Source organism: Musca autumnalis, unplaced genomic scaffold, assembly GCF_047663935.1.
Source record: "Musca autumnalis isolate F117 unplaced genomic scaffold, ASM4766393v1 scaffold_4, whole genome shotgun sequence".
Lineage (NCBI taxonomy): Eukaryota > Metazoa > Arthropoda > Insecta > Diptera > Muscidae > Musca > Musca autumnalis.
The window spans coordinates 122,077,664-122,105,093 of NW_027411977.1; the positions used below are offsets into that span (position 1 = coordinate 122,077,664).

The 27,430-nt window shown below is 36.6% G+C and overlaps 2 protein-coding genes and 1 long non-coding RNA gene across 3 annotated transcripts in view; 2 read left to right on the plus strand and 1 right to left on the minus strand.

The window, feature by feature from the left end:
* LOC141400713 (uncharacterized) overlaps positions 1 to 15,713 on the plus strand; it is a 231,097-nt gene extending 215,384 nt beyond the window's left edge. The window contains exons 3-4 of the mRNA XM_073980157.1: positions 13,901 to 14,292; positions 14,362 to 15,713. Coding sequence (XP_073836258.1) covers positions 13,901 to 14,292; positions 14,362 to 15,313 — 1,344 coding nt within the window. The 3' untranslated portion in view covers positions 15,314 to 15,713. The remainder of the gene's footprint in view (positions 1 to 13,900; positions 14,293 to 14,361) is intronic.
* On the minus strand, positions 15,603 to 20,183 carry LOC141400714 (uncharacterized). The gene is made up of 2 exons (XR_012412182.1): positions 16,519 to 20,183; positions 15,603 to 16,455 (listed from the first exon to the last, which is right to left on the minus strand). It is a non-coding gene; the product is annotated as an uncharacterized lncRNA (long non-coding RNA).
* A 1,500-nt stretch (positions 20,184 to 21,683) lies between these two features.
* Positions 21,684 to 26,945, plus strand: LOC141400715 (uncharacterized). Its single transcript, XM_073980159.1, has 3 exons — positions 21,684 to 21,688; positions 25,278 to 25,669; positions 25,739 to 26,945. The coding sequence occupies exons 2-3, from the start codon at positions 25,296 to 25,298 to the stop codon at positions 26,688 to 26,690; spliced, it is 1,326 nt and encodes a 441-aa protein (XP_073836260.1). The 5' UTR covers positions 21,684 to 21,688; positions 25,278 to 25,295; the 3' UTR covers positions 26,691 to 26,945.
* Positions 26,946 to 27,430: the final 485 nt, after the last annotated feature.

A 27,430-nucleotide genomic window follows, 5' to 3' on the forward strand; every position in this document is an offset into this window, starting at 1 on the left:
TAAAATGGATGTAAGCCAACATTTTAGAATGTTTCGAGAGTCTTAAAAAGCCATTTTTCATGAATTATATCCAGAACCAGCAAGAATCTACAAATGTTTACTACGATAACAATTATTCCTTTATGATATCGGAAAAAATAGTAGAAATTAGTAGATTCTTGCTGTTCTGGAACAGACCATATGCCAAAATACGTCCGTGTTCCCAAAGCGTATGTGGTGAAAAAAGTAGAACACATGTATTCTTATGAATACTACCGAAATACGTCGGGCGTATTTTATTCCGTGTGTAAGTTGAGCGAAGAAGGCTTGTAACCGCTCAATGCTGTCGTTTGGGATTGTTTCTGTGTTATCCTCGTTATAGCTCATGTTCGATACCAAAACCTTAATAATATTCTATTTCCAGATCTGCTGTACTCCATCTGTATCAACCACCTGGTTCCCTTCAACATCTGTACCATACCCTTCAATCTAGTGTGTTATACTCCGTTTAAATTTAGGACTTCATTCTGACTCCTAAAGCTCTCGAGTTTCTAATGCTCATGTTTTTCCTTCTGTTTCTTGTAAAAATATGCCTTTCTTTTCTCCTCTTCCCCCGATAACGCTTCTACGTTATCGGGTCAAGGAGAAAAGGAGGGGAAGGCTTGTGCTATTTGTTGTGTTGGCAGTTTCTCGACATGCAACTTATTTTAAGTTTGTCATTCCATTTGTAATTCATCGAAATAATCATTTTAGCCCACCAAAGTATATATTTATTTGATCAGCATAAAATACTAAGCCGATTTAACAATGTTCGTTCGTCCGTCTGTTGTAATCACGCTATCTTCCGAATGAGTTGACATACATGTGTGTGTCTTCGGTCTGAACTTATCTCAAGTTCGAAAATGGGCTATATCGGCCTACATTTTGGTATATATGTAAAATGGTACCTCCGGATTTTAAGTATTTCGAGAATCGATTGCTTGAGTGGAGTATTCCCCCATTGGCTCAACTTCATTTATTACCCTATATTACAGAGAGTAATGTTTTTCAAAACGTACTGACAGTGTTGCAAAATTTTACTGATCGCTACCAATATCATGATTTCATCCCGGCGAAGGGAATTATCAATTGGCTTCTCAGTTTTTGAAATTATGCCTTTTTAGTGAAAACCCGAACTCTTTAAGTGTCTAGTATTCCCAAATGAATGAGAATCACACTCACTTTTCGGCTTTTCCAAAGAAACACCAAAATCAAAATATTCTGCAACATGTCAGCACGTATCAACTAAGAAGTCGCCGAATTCTGTGAGTTGAAAATAACATCACCATTTCAGCTGCATTTTTCGTGCTAACTAACGGTAATTTGACATTTGAGGTTCCTAGCGGCCACAAAACTTTTCCACCAAAAATTGTCTACACGTTTTGGAATAGCTCACATATAACGGTATTTCCCGATTTTAGTACTTTTAGAACTTTTAAATACATTTTTTCACGAAACCATTGTTACTTTAACATTTGAAGTTCCCAATGGTTGCAAAACTTCTACCCCTAAAATTGTGAACATGGGTCCGTGTATTTATATAGCTCCATATTGCGCTACATCCCAATTTTCGGTATTTAGAAGGTTTTCGTTACATTTTTTACCAAACTACAGTGCCCGGCATAATTATTTTGACAAAATTTACATTTGTGTTAAAAGGCATATAATTATAGTCAGCATTAATATAACAGGATATTAACAGTTTAGGGTTTTTCTTTGACCTCTCATCTAAATAAAAATTAGTGGATCAAAAAAATTCCAGCTTTATTTGTGATTAGGTACGCGAATGTTTAAAAAGGGAGGCAAACGCAAAACGGCATAAGTATTTTGACGGGTCATAATAATGTTACTTTTGGTACTTAATGGAACCTTTTGGCAACAAAATTAATTTATTTAGCTAAATTAGTAACATTTAAGAAAAATGTACTTGACAGTCATAGATTTTTAATTCAAATAGGGAATGTTGGTGTCAAAAATTGTAGTGAAATTTAAAATTGAATTTTCGGTGATAAATGTAGCTAATGTTTAGACATTGCTGCAGTTATCTATTTATTTCGTAACGAATTAATCTCAAAATACTGAAAACACGGTAAATATGCGCGATCTAGTCAGAAAATGTGAAATTACAGAATTTGCTCTCCGGTAAATAGAGCAGAATTGCAAATCTAATCTTACTTAAGCACACAAATCCTCATCTTCTGAGCAATTTCGATATCAAAGCAAACTCTCTATTAAGACTAGAAACTCTAAACGTTAGAAAAAAAATCAATTAGAATTCATTTTTTGCCATTTCACTAGATTGATAAATCATAGCCACAAAAATTGTCAATTAGATTTTCAATCGAAATTATTTGCACCCCATCGATCATTGTTGTGGAGCATATTGTGGACAGATACAAATATATTTGAACATAATTCATTTTAAAATACACTTTTCAGTAAGCTTGAGTCAAAAAACCGCCAAAATGTTTGATATCTTTGTGAAATAAATACCCTCCTGATGCTATTGCCATGCCCAAATGTACCCAGGCATCGGAATAGGTTGATCTACGATTTAAAATACTGTGATATTTAATTTTTATCGATAATGCTGTGGACTATAATGAATATTTTGGCACTTTAAACAATTTTTCATAACTACATGGTAGTAAACTGATCGAAGTGTTATGCATTCATTTGCAGAACACTGCTACTATCGTAAGGCTGAATTTTGTGGTGCAGGTTTGGAGCGTAGTTCAGGTTCAAACTAAAAGTAGTTTCCTCCAAATGACACATTTGTAAGAGAAAAATGTTCCTACTCTCATTAAAAAGTGGAAATCCGCAAAATATTTCGAGATAATGGGAGAAAACCATCGAAAATGTTGTTTAATGATAAATTTCTTCAATATCCCTAAATCCTTGAAATATCGATCCGTAAATGGGTCCATAATGGTACAGATGTTTGTAAAACATGTTATTTTTACCGTAACTAATAATAATCATAAGTATAAACAAAACATTTTTAATTTTTGAGGTCTAAAAATCAATAAAACAATTTTGTCAAAATACTTATGCCACGCAGTGAAATTTTATTTCCATTACAAAAGTGCAATCGTAAATTTGAATTGATAAAATTTATTACTAATTTTAAGTACTCTAGTAAAGGATTAGCCAGAATATTTGTTCATATTTTTGTAGAAGACTAATCCGGTAAAAAATCAAAAACATCATTTTTTCAAAATTGTCAAAATAATTATGCCGGGCACTGTATAATTTGACATCTGATGTTGCTAGTGGTCGCAAAACTTCTGTACCCCATAGAACGGTACGTCTGGATTTTCGGTATTTTGAAGGTTTTAACCACATAATTCTCAAAGCTATTGTTTAGTCTCCGTTGGAGCTATAACATATTTCTGCACAGAATAGTCGGTATAGGTCTAAGTTTTAGTACAGCCCATGTAAAACGGTACCGCCTGATTTTTGGCATTTTTAAAGTTGTAGCCACATAATGTAACCGAAATGGCTGAAATCTGGTCCCAATATAAAAAGTTCGGCCCGACTGAACTTATCGCCGTTTTCACTTCTTATAATTAGGGAGGGACATGTTATTGTTTTTTTTTTTTCAGTCATGGGCTTAGGTTATTTAGCTAATGACAAAGCCGTCTGATTCCTGTTTAGTTTTTTTTATTCAATTGTCCGCCATACACAAAACCTAAAATTAAGCTCCAACTACAAACAATTTAAAATTTAGTGAAACAAAAGTGAAAGCATACGCTATGGTCTATATTTTTATTCAAAAGAGTCTACTGCAGTGCTTTGTTCAAATACAGAGTAATTTGCGTTAGAGACTGAGACAATAATTTTATTAGTCGTAAGCTTTCTAAATTGTTTCATAATTAGTTAATGGACTAATATTAAATGCCAGTTGAAGAGTTACTTTTTTGTTGAAATGCGCCACATTTAAATAAGTTTATATAACATTTGTTCATGGTCGTGGGAGTTTGTGCTCATGAGTATATAATTTTTATTTTTAATGGGCGTAAATATGGTCTTTTTCATCTTAAGGGAATTTAAAATGTATTTTTAATAATTGTAAAGAATAGGGTATACGGTGATGTTCTTCGCGTTAGGTCAAGTTCGAATATTCTTTGTCAGCATCCCTAGTGCTGCCGGCCATCGTATCGTATAGCAGTGGTTCGTATAGCAGTGGTTTGCAGGGCCGATTTAAATAAGCTATCGAACGTTACGCCCAATATCTGGGTAGTGTATGGACCAATATTTTTACTAGGATCCTTATTTCAGCAGTCCAAGTTTAAACGTCGAATACTTTCATATTCTTCAGATAGAGAACCTGCCCTACATACATATGTCAGCTATCTCTAGAATCGATTCGATCTCAATGATTGCTTCGATCTGAGCACTTATATATTAATGGAAGACAAATTATAGCCTGTCTATAATTTGTATTAGGAATGTAGTGGTTCGATCGACATCGAGAGCAACATCATTAACGTCTCCAAATATTTTGGCTCCTTCCTTCAGATTTAAACTAAGAAGAGCGCCGAACATTACATTCCAAAGAAATGGGTGTAGTAGTATTGACCTTTGTAAACAGCCTGATCTCATCTTATATTTTTAGCAGAGTTCCGAATACTCGCTCGAATTACCTCGAATTCCACTCGCGAGTGAATCTCTTCTCGACTTCGAGCAAGTTGAGGGGAGAACTCAACTCAACCCAACTCAAAAAAAAATTTGCCCCACAACCACCAAAAATATTACACCCAAAAAAATTACCACCTCCCCCCAAAATTTTCACTCGCGAGTGAATCGGTGCTCTGATTTTTAGGTTCTCCATATCATTGTTATTAGGTCCGAAATTGAAGTTGTGTGGTCCTAGATTTTCTATCTATGGCAACAGGTTTGACGCAGAACCCTTATGAAAACCCACACAGAAAAAAATTGTAACCATTTGATAAAAAATTCAAAAATCTGATTAATTTTTTGTCGATAAAAGTAATGTTCATATTGACAATCGTCGATAAAAAAATTTGTTGTTTTCATTAGAAACTATTTTGATAAAGTAATTCTCATATTAACTACGAATTTTGTTGATTTTTTTTTTTCAAGCGATAAAATAATTTTTCATTTTCACAAACTGGTTTATCGATTTTTTAATTTTTATTTGATAAAAAATTTTCACATATACAGTAAGGTTTGTTAAATATCAAAGTAAATATCGACAATGATTTTGTTGATTTTTTATTAAATACAAACCCAAAAACCACAAAAAGATAGATACATGCACACACATTTATAAATGGTGGTGGTTGCTTTTTTATTGAAATGTATGGAATGCCAAATGCAAAACAACCCAGCAGGAAATTGAATCTGCGGCGACCAACGAAACATTTCAAAACTGTCTTTAAACAAGACGGTGTCACCAAATTTGTCACGATTTCATGTGCGATGTGTGACATTCTCAACGAAAATGTCTTGCAATATGCCTTGGTACAAGTTAATGTTCGTTCCATCGTCCATGAAGACAACTTCGCTTACCTTGTCGGTCAACTTATCGTGCACGAGTTCTGCGACATTTGTGTGAAAATGTCGTCGATGATCGCAAAGGGCTGTCGGGCTGTCGTCGAGCCGTCTTCAATGGATTGGAGACAACTTTGAAGACACATAGCAGACAACTTCCAACTGGGAACAACAGACGCTAGGTACATACACATGCCCATGCCGCAAAAATGTCATACCCATGCTTTGAAACAGCATCTGGCAAAAAGGGGCACACGTGCCCTTGATGAGAATAACAACAGAACAACCACCAATCAGTCTTCTTTCAGAAGTCAATGAAGAAGGTTCCATTGTCGCTTGTTTCAATGATTTTTAAATTTAGCAATGTATTAACACACACGAGAGAGCGATAGAGAGTCGTATGCATGAGACCGCAAACCAGAGTGAGGCAGAGAACATTTTTGGGTCTCTCTTGTGCTCTCAATGAGCGTAAATTTGTTGTTGTTGTTCACAACGTGTTAGCATCTACACAGGCTGTGAGCGATAACAAATTTACGCTCACTTAGAGCAAATGGGCTCTCTTGTGAGTCACAATGCCTCCTCCTGCCGCAAACAATGCGTTTGTATTAGTGCCGATACCTGCTTTGAAATAAACATAACAACGACACACATAAACACAGCACATTGTTGTAGGGGAAAATCTCTCTATGGCATAAAAAGTTATTTTCTCTCGCTCTTGAGAGCGAGAACATGTGACAAACCTTGAAAACCATTATAACAACAAATATTGGTTAAAAAACTTAAACAAATTTCAATGAATTATTTGTTTGAACTCCTTTATCGGTCGCTTTTTAGTAGCATTTTAATTTTTGATAAATATGTTCACAATATGTTTGAAATATTTTATCGACATTCAACAAAAATATGGTGATGAAGCTTTTAATCAAAATTTTCGGGGTGTCTATTTTTCTGTGCAGGTTCAGATCCAAACCTGTAAAAATTAGGACATGCATGTACCTTCATAACCAACCTAATTGCGACAAAATTGAGAACGTTGGTATTAGCATATAAGCCATTTTGCACCAGAAGAACGGAAAACGCATTTACAGCCGCCACTCCTAAAGTCAAACGCAGACTAGGACTCCAACTGTGGGCCAGACGCTGCTAAATTTTGGATTCATTGGCAGAAGCTAGTTGTGATGATGAGCTCAATTATCTGCACGAGACGATCATATGTTTCTCCCATTCAATTTCGCTGTTTTTTCGGTGAAGGTTGCAATTAAATGGCAGGAATTATGCATTTTTGGAAAGCTGAACACAAAAATGGATTGTCAGGTGATGCGTTTGTTGCTTTTTTCTGCGACCAATTTATAGATACGCTGTGATATTTTCTGGCACAATAGGCAGCAACATAACTCCTACCACAGTAATCCCTAATGGTAACAGCTTCGGAAAAAGTACCTATTCCATGCATCTCGCCGATGTTGAACTTTCATGGCCCTGCGTACGGAATTATGATGAGAATAGCTGCAGATTGATTATTTTACTTCATTTATATGTATTTCGTCAAATTGTATTGTTTTTATACCCTCCACCATAGGATGGGGGTATATTAAGTTTGTCACTATGTTTGTAACTACTCGAAATAATCATTGTAGACCCCACAAACTATATATATTCTTGATCAGCGTGCAATTCTACATCGATATAGCCATGTCCGTCCGTCTGTCCGTCTGTGGAAATCACTCTAGCGTCCGAACGGATTGACGTAGGTTGATGAAATTTTGCGAAAATATGTTATATTTACGTAGGACTTTTGGTATTGAAAGCGGGCTATGTAGGTCCACGCTTTCGTATAGCCCCCATACAAAATGACGCGTCGTCGTTTTAAGGAATTTTTAAGATATTTGGCCCATTTTACCACCGAATTGGTTGTAATTTGGTACTTTGTGCCTCCAGAGGCCAAAAAATATTCCTACCAAAGTTGGGTTATATAGGTCCACGTTTTGGTATAGTCCCCATATAAGGCCCCATATAAAGTACGCGTCATTTTAATATATTTTGAACGTATTTGACCACAGAATTGGTTGTAATTTGGTATTTTGTGTCTTCAGAGGCCAGAAAACATTCCTACCAATGTTGGGTTATATAGGTCCACGTTTTGGTATAGCCCCCACATAAGGCCCCTTATAAAGTACGCGTCATTTTAATATATTTTGAATGTATTAGACCCATTTGACCAAAGACTCGGTTGTAACTTTGTATTTTGTGTTTTCAGAGGCTAAGAAACATTTCTACCATAAAATGTTTATATAGGTCCACGTGTTGATATAGCCCCCATAATACAATATCTCCCGATTTCGATATTTTGAACGTTTTAGCCTCATTATCACACCGAGATGGCTGAAATTTGGTATTTAGTCTTCTTTAGGCGTATAAAACTTTCCTCCAGAAATTTGTAGGTATAGGTCCACGCCATTATATAGCCCCCATAGAACGATACCTTCCGAATTTCGGTATTTTGAAGGTTGTGGCCACATTAATCCACCGACATGGCTGAAATTTGTGGTGGAGGGTATAAAAAGTTCGACCCGACCGAACTTAACGCTATTCTTACTTGTTTTATATACATATCGTCTGCTCCGTCGGAAAAGGTCGTAAGTCCCTCTCAATAAATTTTTCAGGAGGAAGTAAAAACATTCCAGCGCTTTCTGTATTAAAGATTTTATTATGGTGGTAAAAGCAGTATTCTTCGTTCATTTATTCCGCTTCAATACCTGTACTTTGTTTGATAAAATTCCGTCGCGTATGGGAGATAATTGGATGTCTTTGGACTTACGACCTTTTCCTTGTACAGTTTTGTATTTTTGTAGGGACTTACGACATTTTCCAACAATTTACGGACGTTTTTAAAATAAAATATTTATACTTTACAAAACAATGTGGAAAGGATATTATAAGTTTGTTTTGTCCAATATTCGTGTAACATCGCGAAGTATTCGTCGTAGACCTCCTCCCCTTGCAATTTTTTCATATCTTGACGAGATAAAGCGATCTAGCTATGTGTGTCCCTCCATCACAATTTAAATAAAACTCCAGGCCTCAATTCTGTACCGATTGTCACTAAATTTTGTGGAGAGGTCGGGTTTCGACCAGAAGTGCCCCATTAGATGTTGGTTATGATCGAAAGGTGTGAAATGGACCAAACCCTCAATTTTTTCCCGACTTTGTAGCTGTCCTGTAGATCGCAGTAATATTCCGATCGGCGCGAAATTTTAAGAATGAATTGAATTTAAGACAAAGAAGAAGCTTGCAATTTAACCTGGTGATGTACCCTTAATCCGGGGTACATATTTTAGCAATAACACCCGACCACTACCACTTTCTTAAATATGCTACAAATCAATGGAAATACCAGATGTTATGCATACCGAAGCTTTGGTCTTATTGGAAAGCAAGTGCTAAAATTAGAAGGCAACATATCGATAGCTATAGGTATATGAGATACATTATATAAAGGTGGACACAGTCGGCATGAGTCAAGTCATCAGTTATTTGGCGGTATGTTAAAATCGCATATCGACACCAACATAATATGGAGGGTATAATTAAATGTGTTATTCAGTTTGTAACATATCGATATATTCAGCGGAGACCGTATAAATTATATATGTATATTCTTGATCAGAGTAAAATTCTAAGTCGGTATAAATTTTTAATATAGATCTTCGTGATTTGTTATAGAAGCTTTTATTACTTCTAGGATGTTTGGTATTAAAAAGGGTGTATATCGGTCCACGTTTTGATATAGGATTTAGCTTCATTATTCCATCAAATTTGGTATTTAGTCTTCGTTGGGGTATACAACTTTCCTCTAGAATGTTGTCTGTATAGGTCCACGCATTCATATAGCCCCCATAGAACGGAACCTCCCGATTTCCGGTATTTTGAAGGTTTTAGCATCATTATCACACCGAAATGGCTGAAATTTGGTGTTTATTCTTCGTTTGGGGTATAAAACTTTCTCCCATAAATTTGTCTATATAGGTCCATGCCTTCATATAGCACATAGAACGCTGCCTCCCAAATTTCGGTATTTTGAAGGTTAGCCACATTGTTTTACCGAATCGCTGAAATTTGGTATTTAATCTACTCCTTAAACGAAAGGAAACTAATTGAGGTAAAATTCAATACAATCCATGATGGAGGGTATAACAAGTTCGGCCTGGCCGATTTTAACGACGTTCTTACTTGTTATTGATAGTCACTTGCATATCCTAACTAGTTTGTTATGCAAAAAATATAATTGACATAAGAAAAGGTAACATAAACTGTTTCAAGGGCCAGCAACGTGGACCGGTTCGGCTAATATTTAGTGTGTTTAGTGTACGTGGTTTCTTAGCTACATTGTAATCCCAAATAGTGTCCTTTTTTGTCTTCCCAAGTATTTCTGCCCCAACTCCTTGCGTCTTTTGTTTTTGTTTGCAAACGATGTAGAATCTTCAGCATGTAATGTCGTCCGGCGTTTAGGAAGTTTATCATCAGAGCTTTCAGAATCACTGTGAAAAGCGTAGGGAACTAGACCCATGACACCATCGTCTAATTCCATTCCAAATTCATACTGATTTCAATCAATTATTGTTTTAGAATCATTTAATAATATAAACATTGCACTTACCCGTCCGTTAGGAAGTATTACTTTATTGAATTCAGAATACAAACTAATCTCGTTATGTGAATAAATGTCCCTAGAGAAACCACAAATTACCAGTTGTTAAAGTTAAGTTAGATATACGACAGTAAAAACAGTAACAATTTTGATTTTTTTAAAAATTTTTCAATATATGAGGTATTTGAACACATACAGCATCCAAATTGTATCAATGAAAAGGCCAGAAGTCCATCTTTCATAATCAGTTCGCTTATAGGGGAAAATAGATTTCAAATGTAAATTTTCGTTGCAATATAAAAATTATCACATTTTTGTTAAACAGCTTGGTCCACAGGCTCCGCTAAATATCATCCGATTATCATCCAAAGGTGTAGGCTAGTTCTTTTCATTGTACCTCAACCATGGATGACGTTAAACATTATATCTGAACTACATTAGCTGTAGTATTCTTTTAAAGTATAAATTTTCCTGTGGACTTACGACATTTTCGTACTCAAATTTGTACGTTTTGTGGACTTACGACCTTTTCCGACAGGGCCAAAACGTATAGAAAAACGCGACATACTACCATTTTTTTAATCATACGACGTGTTTTGACTTGTACTATCATCCTGTAACAAAAACGCGATTTCCACAAAAAGTGGACTTACGACATTTTCCGACGGAGCAGACGATATATTATTTTGGTATAACTCCCATAGAATGGTGGCGTCCGATTTTTGTAATTTTGAAGTGGCTGAAAATTGGCTGGAAGTCTTCGTTGGTGATATAAAATATTCCGACAGAGTTCAGTTGTACAATGCGTCCCTCTAAGAGTTGAGAATGCTACTGTTACAGGACGTATTCCCTTTCCGCATACGAAGTAGCGGGCATTTTGCTAGTAAAGTTATATATACTATAAAATTATATATATACGATGATAAAACAAGTAAAAAAGTATCAGTCGGCTTTGCCGACAGAGATATACCCTCAGCCTGTGTATATTGAAACAATTTTTTTCCAAAATACGTATGTATTTAGGGGGTTTTAAAAATGTTGGGCTTTTGAACCGACAAAAATTTTGATTAGGATTAAAGATCAAAAGTCTTGAGGAAGAGATACTAAAAGGAATGGATCGACATTGACCGTTATAGAAGTGGATCTCCAGCCACAACATATGGTGCCATAGGGGGTTTTTACACTCTTCGGACTGTTTGCTCAAGAAGTATGAACTTGCCCCTAAAAAAACTTTTACCATCGTAATTGAGGCAGCGAATGCAAATTGCTTCAACAAAAATCAAAGTGATTCGATAGCAGGTCTTAAAGTGAACTTATCAAAAATTTTGTGTGGGAGGTACCGGATGGAGTGGACAAATATAGTCCATATTTGAACCTGATCTATATCTGGTAGATATATTAGGATGTGTAAAGTATATACCAATTCGGCCACTCCCTTCAAGAATTACCGTACGAACAATTTTTCCGAACATTTTTGAACTTTTGTGGGGGAGGTACCTGAAGGAGTGGACCGATATGGCTTATCTTCAAACTTAAAGTATGTTTGGGCAAAATATTACGAAAGCCAAAATTTGAACCGAATCGGTTCATCCGTTCGAGAGTTATCGTGCGCTCCAGCCAGCAGGACAGACATACGGACGGACATGGCTAGATCGACTCCAAATTGTCTGAAACACATTTCGTCCAAAAATACTTGGGGTCTAAAACCATTATTTCAATGAGGCACATTTTCATCGTATCAAAGTGTATATACACTCCTTAGCCTAAAGGCTGAGGGTATAATTAGTGAGAAACAAACGGTTATGTCATTTTGTTTATGTCGTGAGCCCCTATATTTTGTTTTCAGTTAAATATCTGCTTACAGTGACTTCAAAAAATTTTCAAAAGTTTTGAAAAATATAAACATTAAAAGGTTTTTGCGCGGAAGCTTTTTTATTGAATCTTAGGTAATAACAAATAATATTTATCCCAAAATGATTGGAATATGTTGGTTAAGGATTTCTTGCATATGTAGCCATTTATGAATTAGGAGACCACATGTTGATGCACGGTGTTCAGAGAATTCTCTATCGACAGTCGGTTGACCTCCGATAGAATGATGACTTGGATGTTCTCACGATAGCACCTGAAGTCCTTAGCACAATGTAATGGTTAGAATGACTCGGCTGACAACATGCCAGCTGCAACACAACAGCCTGGTCTCCTTGTGAAGATGAACACAAATATCATCTGGACGCAGCCCATAGTAATTCATACATATGTACCCCCATGCACATAGACTTCCCTGAGTGCGACTCATACTAGCTCAAGGATATGGGATCTTCGGTATTTTGAAGGTTTTAGCTTCATTATCACACTGAAATGGCTGAAATTTGGTACTTAGTCATCGTTGGGAGTATAAAATTTTTCCCAGAAGTATGTCGGTATAGACCACGCCAACATACAGCTCCCACAGAACGGTACCTCCCGATTTACGGTATTTTAACGGTTGTGGTCTCAATATTCCACCGAAATGGCTAAAATTCGGTATTTAGTCTTTATTTGGGGTATAAAACTTTCCATATGAAATTTATAGGTACAGGTATAGGTCCACGCCTTCGTATAGCCCCCATAGGACGGTACCTCGAGATTTTCGGTATTTTCAAGATTGTGGCCTCTGTATTCCTCCGAAATGGCTGAAATGTTGATATTTAGTCTTCGTTGGTGATATTAAACTTTCTCCCAGAAATTTGTCTTTACAGGTCCACGCCTTAATATAGCCCCCATAGAACGGTGCCTCCCGATAATCGGTATTTTCAATAATCCACAATAATCCATCGAAATGGCTAAAATTTGGTATTTAGTCTTCGTTGGGGGCAGAACTTTTTACCTGAAATTTATTTGTAGGTATAGGTTTACGCCTTCATATAGCCCCCATAGAAAGTTACCTCGCGATTTTTTTGTATTTTAAAGGTTGTGGCTTCAATATTCCACCGAAGTGGCTAAAATTTGGTATTTAGGCTTCGTTGGTGATATATCCCCCTTTGAACGGTATTTAGAATTCATTTTTTAGAATTCAGTATACGTATAAAACATGTATACACAGAATTGTGGGTATAGATGCACGTTCTAATTGAGCAAACCCCCCCCCCCCAAGAACAAGGTACTGCGGGTTCTCAGATTGGAAGGTACTACGATACCGCTCTGTTCTCTTTATTTATTAACACGTTCGCGGACGCAAGCAAATTTAGAGAGGTGAAAAAATGACACCCAATTATTTTCGAAATTAGTTTTTTTTATTTATTAATTATTGATTATTATTATTTTTTATTTATTATAGAATATATCTTGTTGAAATAAATCGTTTTATGTATATTAATCACCAAAACTTAAGATTGTATACAAGTAAACGAACAAAAATTGGCTGACAATGTGAATGCAATAGCATTCACGTCATTTTGCATCGGAATGCTATAGCATTCACGTCCGCGAACGTGTTAGCTGCAACTTTGTATTTCGGATTATCATTGGGTAGAAAAGCTCCACAAAGAAAATTATCAAAGTAGGTTTATATTTATATTTTGGTAGATTCCCAATATGAATGTACCTCCAGATTTGACGTGTTTTGGAGGTTGTACACGCATCGTCCATGTGTTGTTTCCCCCTCTTTGCTCCATATGAAATGAGAATGGTCATGATCAAATCTGATATTAATATTCCATCTCCGTATCTTTGCAGGTTGAAACTAGTTGCGATATGTATCGTGCTGTTATGGAAGAAGTTGCCAGATTTCTAGAACGTTATCAGAAACAGAGACAGATACAACAACAGCAGCAATTGGCAGCTCAAAAACACGAGAGCATGGAACAAATGTCTCGTTCGAAAAGTCTCTACCAGGTTAATGCACCTAGTGGCGGTCATGACAAAGGCATAAAATCAGGTGCGGAAGACGATACGTCAGCATCATATTTACGCGTACGCAGCAGTACAAACCTCATTGATCTTAAGCAAACTGAGAGTAAGAAGAAAACCAATAATTCTGCAGCTGGACGTCACAGCAAAGATGATCATAATTTTGAGACAAGTCTGGCACCATCTCATTCGTACAGTGCTTTTAAGGATTTCACCTGGTAAGTTAGCGTTGAGTCAAATTTTTGTTTCATTATTTAATTCACTTTTTTGGGCTCATTATTTCTCAGGAGGCGTTCACCCAAGAAAGCCAAGGATTCAAGAGGCCACAATGGACCTGATGATGCAGATGAGAAACTTGGCCAAGAGGCTTTTCGTCTTTTACGCACCATTCAGAATCTTTTGAATACATCACAGCATCAATCGGAAATTTTGCATCCTCACCATCACCCCCAGCAGCAACGCAACTCGATGGCTAATTGTGGCGGTATGAATCGTATATCGAAAGCCATGTCAACAACATCAGTGGCCACACTTCCCGGTGCACCTATGCACAATTCTACAAGCCTTACTTTGGCCACCAATTGTGCTGGATCGTCAACTTCTGATTCCTCAGCAGCCTCGCCTACCATTGCCGCCACACCCAACACTCTTGCCCCTGATATGCTTTTCTTACGTTCTGCAAACATGCGTGACTCCCGCCTATCATTGCGCAGTTCTACCGATAGTTCGGTACATTCCACCTCGTCCGTAGCTTCATCGGCTTCTTCGAAACTAGAAACCGATGAAGAACCCTCAACGCCATTTCATTCACCGCCCAACAACATACTGGCCCAACATAAACCACATATTATGGCTGCTGGTTCCAGTACAGAAGATGAAAGTGGTTTCAGTTCAATAAGCTCATTTCCCGACTTAGGGGTGCCACATAGCTCCACCATGCTTTGTAGTAAGCCGCCTCAGAAATGTCGAAATGCCAAGGGCAATGAAATGAAATCTCTAAAGGCCAGCAGCGAAAGCAAACAACAACAGCAACAACAACAATCCCAAGAATCTACAACTGATAGTCGAAATTCAACTCTAAAAGCCAACGTTGTTGGTTTACCTTTAAATTCTTCTCAAGATATGTCGCATTGCTGGGATACAACACCCTCCAAGACGTATCACAATGCCAGCACGAAATTTCAACGATTTTCCGCTTTATCGAATAACGAAGACTCAAACACCGTCCTGTGGGTTTAACTTTGTACATATACCTACCGGGCAGTATTCGAAGGTTAATTTTTAACCCCGAATTGTTGTAGTAACCGCATGGCGGATACGTTTTCTTCAATTTCGGTTGCCGTACACTGCATTGTTTTGTTGCATAGTTTGTGCCTTTTTTTATTAATTTTCGTATTATTTATTATTAATAATTTTAAATATATATTTGTGTGTGTATGTATTAATTATAAGTTTCGTTTTTTTGTTAAAAGAAAAGGAAATGAAGCATTTAAAAGATTTTTCGATTTTTTTAAATAAAACTCATCAATCGTTTTTTTATAATTAATATTATTTTTTAGATATAAGTTTGGATGTATTATATAAATATATTTGTACGTTTCTTTGAATATTAAATTTAGTTATACGAAATGTTTGAAAATTATTGTTGTTTTATTTAAAAACAAAATTAAAGGCTGGACAAATTTTTATGTCGTTAGAAGTGAACGACATTGTTTACACTCCTTATTGAAATATTCTGAACTAAAATCAAATAATTAGTTTCTTTACCTGACCACTGGGAACACCAAAAGTCATATTATACCCTTTTAGGTCTTAAAATAGGGCGGTACCGTTATATGTTGCTGTACTAAAACGCAGACCAATGTCCACAATTTTTGGTAGAGAAGTTTTTCGCCACTGGGAATCCAAAATACCAAATACAATTTGGGCTGAAAATATAGAACACGCCTAGGCGCCCAGCAGAAAGTGTCTTTAAGACAACATTGATGAACCGTGCACGACATTTCCAATTCGTTCACAACTCTTTGCAGACAGCCCTTTGGGATCGTTGACGACATTTTTACACAAGTGTCCCAGTATTCATGCACGACAACTTGGGCGACAGGGTAAGCGAAGTTGTCGTCGACGACGATCTAGATGACTAAAATCCCCGTATTCCGTCGACGACTGTTTCACCGACCTGTCTTGCTACTAGTCATCGACGACCCAACTAAAGACAACTTCGTTTATGTTGTCGTGTGTCAAATTTTAATTTTTATTTAATTGTAAAATATATGAATTTTACAAAATAAATTAGTTCAATAATTAATAATACTTAGCTCCCACGCCTTACACTTCTTACCCCAGCCGACCGAAAGGCGACCTCCTCTTATTTTTGGATTCTGCAAAAAGAAATGATTTTAAATAAATATTGTGAATATCTCCTAAAGATCCTAAAATCTTACCATATACCGCAGGCGTTGTATTTTACAGTCGCTGGAATTTTCAATGTTCTTCAACGTAAATGCACCTATTCAAAAAATAACTATAATAAATTCTAAAGTATTTAATTCTATTTATTTTAACTTGCCGTTTTCTACATAATTCAGGTTGTATAAATAAAAATGTTTAATCGGTAACGCGGTGTCCGAATTTTGTGACTTTATAATTTTACATTTATTAACAAAAAAAAACATTGTTCCACAACATCCCATACGGGACAAGGGAGACTTCTCTCATATCAATGAGTGCACCCCGATTCATATTTAGCTCAATGATATGGGACCTACTGTTTATCGCCGAGTCCGAACGGCGTGTCTTAAGACACCACTTTTGGAGAAGTTTTTCAAGGCTGAAATACTCAGGAAATGTCGCCAACATTACTGAGGGGTATTTTGTCACCGTTGAAAAATGTTTGATGTTGCCTGGCCGGGGAATCGAACCCCCGACCTTCTGCGTGCAAGGCGGGCGTGCATACCATTGCACCACGGTGGCACCCAATTTTACATTTATTACAAATCAAAAATTGTATATCTGAATAAATATGTATACAATTGTTTCAAAGCACACTTTTGAACTTTTTTTGGTTTGTTGCCAAGACACAATGCAAGACATGGTCATGCAAGTTGTCGTACATGACAATTTCGGAACATTCGTCAACGAATCGTCGACGAAAATGTCATCGAAGACTCGATTTTCTATTGGGCGATGGGAGCCCCTTTTGTAGTAGTTTTTCACATCGACAACAAAAAAGAGAACATTTGTTTCTCAAATGGGAATTTTCATAATCCCAGTTGTTCAATAAGTAGCAATTGTCTACTTTGACATAGGCATGTAACTAATTACTCATTGATCCTAGTTACTTTGTATCCAAAAATGGCACACAAAATAGCCTATAGCCTTCTATTGTCACTGGAAATGGGCTTCCCTGCCTATCATGTCAATTCACTAGTTACGGGTAATGCAGCGTGTAATATATTGACTAATTTATAGACTACCGATTAGGTCGGGGCGATTTGTGTGGAAGGAAAAAAACTTAATGGGCCCTTCGCGTTTCTGATTCCTTGGATTGAACTGAGTAAAAACGTCTACTAGACGATATATCTACGGTGAAAATCGAGCCTACCGATTTTGACTTGAAGTTTTTTATTGACGTTTTTTGAATATTTTGGCAGCCAAACCATTGAGATTTGCGATCCAACACAAAGGCCAAAATTGTAGCCTCTAGTACATCGCAAAAGTATTGAAATGCTCCTTCAGGCAGTTTTGATCTTGAGACTGTGCACATTTTTTTGGCAAATGTCGATAAATGACTCTGTGCTACAAAAGTTGAGCAGAAAAATATTCAAGCGTTCTGTTACAAAATTCTATCGTGTGTTGGTCCATGGACAACAAAAATACCTTTGGTTCGTTTGGGTCACTACGTTTTATTGTTTTATGACGGTAAAAATAGTGAAAATCTAGGTTTCTTACATTTGCAAATTTAAACGCGCATATCTTCTTTTTTTCACAACGGATTTCTATTGATCCTTCTTTTAAAAGGGTGAATAATATCTTTCGAATAAGCTATTATTTTTTTTAATCGGGTAACAAATGACTCAGTTATAGTGGTTAAAGTCTAAAAAACCGAACCAAAAAAAAACGGGAAAATTATTTTCCTCGTGCGCTAGGCTGCTTAGAAGATATATATATAATAATTACTCTTTTTCCCCAAAAAGGAAATTAAATAAGCTTCCGAAAACGGTAAAAACCAATGAAGTCGGTTGAAAAATAGAGGAGCTATGCAATTTTTTGTGTTTTAACTTTTTTGTTTTTTATGAAAGTCCGGCTCTCAGTCCGTCTGTGCTAATCACTCTAGCATCCACAAAAATGAGATAGGACGCTGAAATTTTGTAAATTTAGGTTTTTTGGATGGAAGATGGATTATATCGGTCCACGTTTTGGTATAGCCCCCATGTAACGGTATCGCCCGATTTAAGCCATTTTGACGTTTTTAACTAGATTTTTTGAATGAGGTATAATTTGACATTTAGGGTTCCTAGAGGCCAAAAAACTTCTCCACCAAAAATTGTGGACATAGGTCCATGTTTTCGTATATCCTCCATATAACGGTGCCGCCCGATTTGGGATAATTTGACTTTTATTGCTAAATTTTTTTGGTGGATGCGCTATAATTTGACATTTAGGGTTCCCAGTGATCAAGAAACGTTTCCACCAAAAATTATGGGCATGGATCCACGTTGTGTTATGGTGCCTCCCGATTTCAGGTGTTTTGACGTTTTAAGAACAAAACGTGGTCCTATTACAACCATTTTTTGTGGAGGATTTTCTTGATCATGGATAACCTTAAGTTTTGATCAATATTTATTTTTAAAATTATGATAAATTCAGTTAAAGTACAAAGTTATTGTATTGGCTTGAATCAAATTGAAAGTAAGCAATTATTTTTTAAAAGATTTCACACCAAAAATTCCAATTTAGTGTATTTTTCATTCAAAGATTACCTTCCAAATCTTTTCGAGATTCCATACGAGGCGTTTTCATTCGCCATTCAGATACAGATGCCAGTATAACTTCACGGTTTTTTTCGATTGAGCGCTTAGCAACACTAGCTAGCAGCTGGACAATACGCTCCGTACCTTGAATATGACAAGGTCTGGAAATGGTGGATCATACGGTATTTTCCTGGTAAATGGTGATTCAAACAATGATCTATCCTCTAAATCGATCATTTGAAGGTAATCCGTACAATCAAAATTGATGTTTGGTTTTATATATTCGCGAAGCTCAGTTAAATCGCATACATTGTCTCTAATATAGAATATTGTTTTGAGTGCCATTTTTCAAATGTCTTTACGATCATAGAATAACATGCTCAACAAAACATTTTCACTGTGTGCGAAATAGGAATTATTCTGTATTACGGGATTTACGATGTTACGTAAGTTGTCTGGTAAATATTGCGTCCACTGGATGAATTTTCCAAGCAGAATACTACCGTATACAGCCGAATTGTATTATTTGACGTTGAAATACATGGGCACATAAACTTTCATGATATATCTTGCCAAAATTTGTAAATTTTCGGATGTGTTTTTTGTTTCAATATACAAACGGAGCAATCTACTAGCTTTTGTTATCCATCTCGAATGTCCTACTGGTCCAGCTTTGATGTTTGCAAGATTAATTGAGCAGCTACCATTAGAAATGGCTTGGGCAATTTGGAATAGATATTTAAAGTCCGTGGAAAGTTGACTTTCAGCATCTGTACTCATTGGAGGAAAGTGTTCAAGTGGAATAAGTTGAAATTTATCGATAACCTGAAAAATGTTTCGATTATTTCAATAACAAAATAAAAAACACTGTAAAAAACTAGATCGTTTTGATATTTACTTTTAATGTATGGCAAATATCTATCCTTTGAGCTAACGATCCTGTGATTTTTGCGGGTCCAGTAGTAACCGATTCTTCGACAGCATTGATCAGATGTCGGAAAGGCAATTCGTTGAAATGAAGTAAACAGATAAACCAATGCGACGCAATACACCTCCAGATGTGCCAGTGTTTGCCACCTCACCATCACTACAGACACCAATTAAAGTTTCAGGTGAAAGATTTTGAGATTTGAAAAAGGCAATCAATTCGACTTGTTTTGCTTTGGAGGTTTCGCCTTTGCTTTCTAAATTCACATATCCAATTAATGACGAATGTGGATCACGTACTACTACTAGGTGTGGTTCTTTTCGCATTGTGGTGTGATATACAGAGAGGGACAAAAGTTTACATACACCCCCTAAATCTCGGGTTTTATGGTAAGTAAAGATTTTTATGAAATTCCAAATATACAGTTTTATTTCTCCTCGCTAAAAAACTATATTTAATACAACAAAAGTGTATTCCATAATACAACTAACGGTAAATTTTTCAAAAACCAAAAAATGATGGGGACAAAAGTTTACATACACCCCAAGGAAATATGTATTACCGTCAAGTTTATGGAATTAACAGCAATTTTCTCCCGAGTTAATGAATCATTTTTGCGACCATCAAACGAAAAAGCGATCAATGATTCATCATTTTCACGCTCTCGGCTCACTTTTCTTTTATCCATAATAATGGCTTTACCTTGCTCGTCCTTATACTGTATGTCTGCGAATAAAGCTGAAGCCAAAACAGATGCTAATCGATCGGATACCCCAAAAGCGATTGCACATCATTGCAAACCGTGGTGTATTATATCGTGGATAATATATTTTTCGCAAGGTAGATGTATGGATTTGCGAACCAGGATGTTCATAGCTTTCCAATTCCTGTACATCTGATGCGGTTGGTTCAAATATTGGATCAGATGATGTACCTACATTTAAAGATGGTAACAAAGTCGATATTACAGTTTCGACTGGCAAATATTCAGGTATTGTAAGGCGTCGTTCGTTATGCTGATCAAACATGAATTCATGGAGTCGGTCAGGAATTTTGCCACAATTACATGGAGCTGTTTTGAGGGGGCATTTACATTTTCTGATGTAAAATATTTTTGTTGTGCTGTCAACAAATTCCTTAAATTTAGCATAATTTTTTCTTTGTCTCTTACAATCTTCACGGTAATTTTTCAATAACATCCCCAATTTCTTATTAATATGTCTTTTTTCAATAACATCAATATTTATTTTTTTCTAAATGTGTATCAATTTGCCGCAAACCAACACAACCAAAATAGGGATAGGTAATGGAAAGCAATAATCGATTTTTCGACTTTTCGATTTTGGTCTAAAACTAAAAATGCGATTTTTCGGTCTGGCGATTATTTCACTTGTCATAAAACTCGACTTTCGACTTTTTCATAACCGCAGAAAATCGATTATGATCGATTATTCGTCGATTTTCGAGTTTTCTTTTGAAAATGTAAAACCGCCAAAACTGTAAAACCGCTAAGTTAGCAATCAATGGGCAAACTCGAAAATCGATCACAAGATAATCGATTATGCGATTTTCCCTCCAGCCAAAAGTCGACCACGATTTTTAGACTTTTAACTGCAAAAAGTCGACTAATCGATTAATCGAAAGTCGACTTACCTATCCCTAAACCAAAATACTTCAACCCAAATCTATGTATTAGGAGATTTTCAGAATTGTGTAGGCTTTTTCGGACGTATACAAAATATGATTTTATCATTGATCAGAAGTGTTGCGGAGGAGGCACCTGAAGAAATTTACCGACCGACGTAGTTCATTTTGGAAGTAGATTTTATTTTGGGTGTCATTCCTTCTAAAAATATTGCGCCCACCAGTCATTTCAGTTCGTCACAGTATAATTTTCAGCTTTTTTCAAGATATATGGACTTGCCCACGAAAAACATAAAACCGCTCTAAACGCAAGGAATACCTTTAGTAAAAATTTCTAAGGATCCTCGAACAGATCTTAAACTGTATTAAACTACTATTTTGAAGGTTTGTGAGGGAGTTACCCCAGTATGGTCCATTTTTTGAGCTAACACTAAGTTTGGACAAAATATTACTAAATCCAAAGTTTGGACCAAATCTGTTGCTCCGTTCAAGAAAATCGCGCATACCACTTTAGGTAAAATTCTTGAAATTTTGGGGAAAATACCAGAAGGAGTAGACCGAAAAGCACCATCGTCGAAATTTATACAACTCACAGTGGATGCGCCCAACGACAAAAATCAAAAAAAATCATGTTGTCGTTTCAAAAATTTAGAAATGCAAATAGCTTCAAAACGTTCCAAATTGTTCGAAACTCAACTTATTTTTTCCATTTTTCGCGGTATAGATGTATGGATTTTCTTAAACTTTTAGACACTTTCAACAAATTCGAACAAATGGCCACTAGTGCCAAATTGAAGCCTAGCGTCTGTTGATTTCAAAACTGTATAGACTTTTTGCGTAAATTTGCGGTTTTGGCAGTTATGACCAAAAGTTTAACACCCTTTTATAGTTGCTGAATATATATTTTTGGGAATACTTTTAAGTAATTTTATTATCCTTTCTTAAATTTGGTTTCAATATAACGTTTTTTGTGCTATTAGCGATTTCTATGGTCATGGTAACTTAGACCTGTAATGAAAACTCGCGAAAAAAAGATTTGGGGGTAATCACTTTAACAAATAATTTATTTTATTTTTGGGACACCCTAATGTTGGACCACGCTAAAAAGTGTAGATTTTTCCCCGCATTGAGTAAAAAAATGCATTATTACAAGTAATTCTGCAGACAAATGCGGTTAAATCTTATAAAGTACAAAAAAGATGGTAACCCTATATGGAGGCTGTGGTCAAAAGTGGACCGATACGACATTTCTTTATAAGATAATGTTCTGAAGTCTGAGATCATTATAAGAATATAGCCGCTTAGAATATTTGGTTGACATCTGCCCAAATAAATCGATATATAAATCATTGGGGAGTAAACCAAATCATGGACCAATACTGAAAATTTTTCGTGGGGATGCTTACAATACAATAATAACTCCTGGTACCGGATTACAGCAAATTTGGTTGAACAATGTCTTGGTAACAGTAAAATACTTAAATTCAAGATGATTCGTTTCTTGGGAAACACGCGAAATTTTCGGACCGAGGACCCCAATATTTTACGTAGAGTGTTTATAGGCCACTATGACCCATTGATAACAATTTCAGTTCGATATAGCATTTAGAAGTATTTTTGTCACACCTTCCCATGTGAGTGCCACCACTGTGCAACGCCCGCAGAAATATTGTGATAAACAAAGTTTGGACCAACGCAGTATCCGGTTCGAAAGTTTTCGTGCACACCAGCACTACACACAAAGCGTTTCCAGAGAGGTCTTTTTATTTATTTATTTCATATTTTTATACCCTCCACCATAGGATGGGGGTATATTAAGTTTGTCACTACGTTTGTAACTACTCGAAGTAATCATTGTAGACAAACTATATATATTCTTGATCAGCGTGCAATTCTACATCGATATAGCCATGTCCGTCCCTCTGTCCGTCTGTGGAAATCACTCTAGCGTCCGAACGGATTGACTTAAGTGGATGAAATTTTGGAAAAATCTATTATATGTACGTAGGACTTGTGGTATTGAAAGCGGGCTATAGGTCCACGCTTTCGTATAGCCCCCATACAAAATGACGGGTGACGCGTCGTCGTTTTAAGGATTTTTTAAGATATTTGTCCCATTTTCTCTTGGTCGCAAACTTACCGAAAAATATCGTTAATTACCGAATTTATAAGCATATTAATTTTACCGATTTTTGTCGGTAACTCAAAAAATGTGTTAGAGAATCGCACTACTGAAGTCCTTAGCACAATGTAATGGTTAGAATGACTCGGCTGACAACATGCCAGCTGCAACACAACAACCTGGTCTCCTTGTGAAGATGAACACAAATATCATCTTGACGCAGTCCATAGTAATTCATACAGTAATTCATATCGAAGGGACACGTAGACTTCTCTGAGTGCGACTCATACTAGCTCAAGGATATGGGATCTTCGGTATTTTGAAGGTTTTAGCTTCATTATCACACTGAAATGGCTGAAATTTGGTACTTAGTCATCGTTGACTGATTTACGGTATTTTAACGGTTTTGGTCTCAATATTCCACCAAAATGGCTAAAATTCGGTATTTAGTCGTTATTTGGGGTATAAAACTTTCCATATGAAAATTGTCGGTATAGGTCCACGCCTTCGTATAGCCCCCATAGGACGGTACCTCGAGATTTTCGGTATTTTCAAGATTGTGGTCTCTGTATTCCTCCGAAATGGCTGAAATGTTGATATTTAGTCTTCGTTGGTGATATTAAACTTTCCATATGAAAATTGTCGGTATAGGTCCACGCCTTCGTATAGCCCCCATAGAAAGGTACCTCGAGATTTTCGGTATTTTCAAGATTGTGGCCTCTGTATTCCTCCGAAATGGCTGAAATGTTGATATTTAGTCTTCGTTGGTGATATTAAACTTTCTCCCAGAAATGTGTCGTTACAGGTCCACGCCTTAATATAGCCCCCATAGAACGGTGCCTCCCGATATTCGGTATTTTCAATAATCCACAGTAATCCATCGAAATGGCTGAAATTTGGTATTTACTCTTCGTTCGGGGCAGAACTTTTTACCTGAAATTTGTAGGTATAGGTTTACGCCTTCATATAGCCCCCATAGAAAGTTACCTCACGATTTTTTGTATTTTAAAGGTTGTGGCTTCAATATTCCACCGAAGTGGCTAAAATTTGGTGTTTAGTCTTCGTTGGTGATATATCCCCCTTTGAACGGTACCTACCGATTTCGGTTTTAGCCGCATTTTTTGGCAAGATAACTGGTTTAAATTTGGTATTTAGAATTCAGTATACGTATGTATAAAACATGTATACACAGAATTGTGGGTATAGATGTACGTTTTAATTGAGCCCCACATAGACAAGGTACTGCGGGTTCTCAGATTGGAAGGTACTACGATACCGCTCTGTTCCTTTATTTATTAACTGCAACTTTGTATTTCGGATTATCATTGGGTAGAAAAGCTCCACAAAGAAAATGATCAAAGTAGGTTTATATTTATATTTTGGTAGATTCCCAATATTAAGGAACCTCCAGATTTTACGTGTTTTGGAGGTTGTACACGCATCGTCCATGTGTTGTTTCCCCCTCTTTGCTCCATATGAAATGAGAATGGTCATGATCAAATCTGATATTAATTTTCCATCACCATATCTTTGCAGGTTGAAACTAGTTGCGATATGTATCGTGCTGTTATGGAAGAAGTTGCAAGATTTCTAGAACGTTATCAGAAACAGAGACAGATACAACAACAGCAGCAATTGGCAGCTCAAAAACACGAGAGCATGGAACAAATGTCTCGTTCGAAAAGTCTCTATCAGGTTAATGCATCCAGTGGCGGTCATGACAAAGGCATAAAATCGGGTGCGGAAGACGATACGTCAGCATCATATTTACGCGTACGCAGCAGTACAAACCTCATTGATCTTAAGCAAACTGAGAGTAAGAAGAAAACCAATAATTCTGCAGCTGGACGTCACAGCAAAGATGATCATAATTTTGAGACAAGTCTGGCACCATCTCAGTCGTACAGTGCTTTTAAGGATTTCACCTGGTAAGTTAGTGCTGAATCAAATTCTCCTTTCATTGTTTAATTTACTGCTACGTGTTCATTATTTCTTAGGAGGCGTTCACCCAAGAAAGCCAAGGATTCTAGAGGCCACAATGGACCTGATGATGCCGATGAGAAACTTGGCCAGGAGGCTTTTCGTCTTTTACGCACCATTCAGAATCTTTTGAATACATCACAGCATCAATCGGAAATTTTGCATCCCCACCATCACCCCCAGCAACAACGCCACTCGATGGTTAACTGTGGTGGTATGAATCGTATATCGAAAGCCATGTCAACAACATCAGTGGCCACACTTCCCGGTGCACCTATGCACAATTCTACAAGCCTTACATTGGCCACCAATTGTGCTGGATCGACAACGTCTGATTCCTCAGCAGCCTCGCCTACCATTGCCGCCACACCCAACACGCTTGCCCCTGACATGCTTTTCTTACGTTCTGCAAATATGCGTGACTCCCGCCTATCATTGCGCAGTTCTACCGATAGTTCGGTACATTCCACCTCGTCTGTAGCTTCATCGGCTTCTTCGAAACTAGAAACCGATGAAGAACCCTCAACGCCATTTCATTCACCGCCCAACAATATACTGACCCAACATAAACCACATATTATGGCTGCTGGTTCCAGTACAGAAGATGAAAGTGGTTTCAGTTCAATAAGCTCATTTCCCGACTTAGGGGTGCCACATAGCTCCACCATGCTTTGTAGTAAGCCACCTCAGAAATGTCGAAATGCCAAGGGCAATGAAATGAAATCTCCAAAGGCCAGCAGCGAAAGCAAACAACAACAGCAACAACAACAATCCCAAGAATCCACAACTGATAGTCGAAATTCAACTCTAAAAGCCAACGTTGTTGGTTTACCTTTAAATTCTTCTCAAGATATGTCGCATCGCTGGGATACAACACCCTCCAAGACGTATCACAATGCCAGCACGAAATTTCAACGATTTTCCGCTTTATCGAATAACGAAGACTCAAACACCATCCTGTGGGTTTAACTTTGTACATATACCTACCGAAGGCTAATTTTTAACCCCGAATTGTTGTAGTAACCGCATGGCGGATACATTTTCTTCAATGGCGGTTGCCGTACACTGCATTGTTTTGTTGCATAGTTTGTGCCTTTTTTATTAATGTTCGTATTATTTATTATTAATAATTTTAAATATATATTTGTGTGTATGTATTAATCATAAGTTTCGTTTTTTGTTAAAAGAAAAGGAAATGAAGCATTTAAAAGATTTTTGCGATTTTTTTCTAAATAAAACTCATCAATCGTTTTTTTATAATTAATATTATTTTTTTAGATATAAGTTTGGATGTATTATATAAATATATTTGTACGTTTCTTTGAATATTAAATTTAGTTATACGAAATGTTTGAAAATTATTGTTGTTTTATTTAAAAACAAAATTAAAGGCTGGACAAATTTTTATGTCGTTAGAAGTGAACGACATTGTTTGCACTCCACATTGAAATATTCACACCAAAAGTCATATTATACCCTTTTATGTCTTAAAATAGGGCGGTACCGTTATATGGGGCTGTACTAAAACGTAGGCCAATGTTCACAATTTTTGGTGGAGAAGTTTTTCGCCACTGGGAATCCAAAATACCAAATACAATTTGGGCTGAAAATATAGAACACGCCTAGGCGATGGGAGCCCCTTTTGTAGTAGTTTTTCACACCGACAACAAAAAAGAGAACATTTGTTTCTCAAATGAGAATTTTCATAA

Bases quoted from the DNA above. Each gene is read 5' to 3' on its own strand.
- LOC141400715 (XM_073980159.1), top strand. From the start codon at position 25,296: ATGTATCGTGCTGTTATGGAAGAAGTTGCAAGATTTCTAGAACGTTAT. The intron at 25,670-25,738 runs GTAAGTTAGTGC...ATTATTTCTTAG, and splicing joins GCTTTTAAGGATTTCACCTG to GAGGCGTTCACCCAAGAAAG.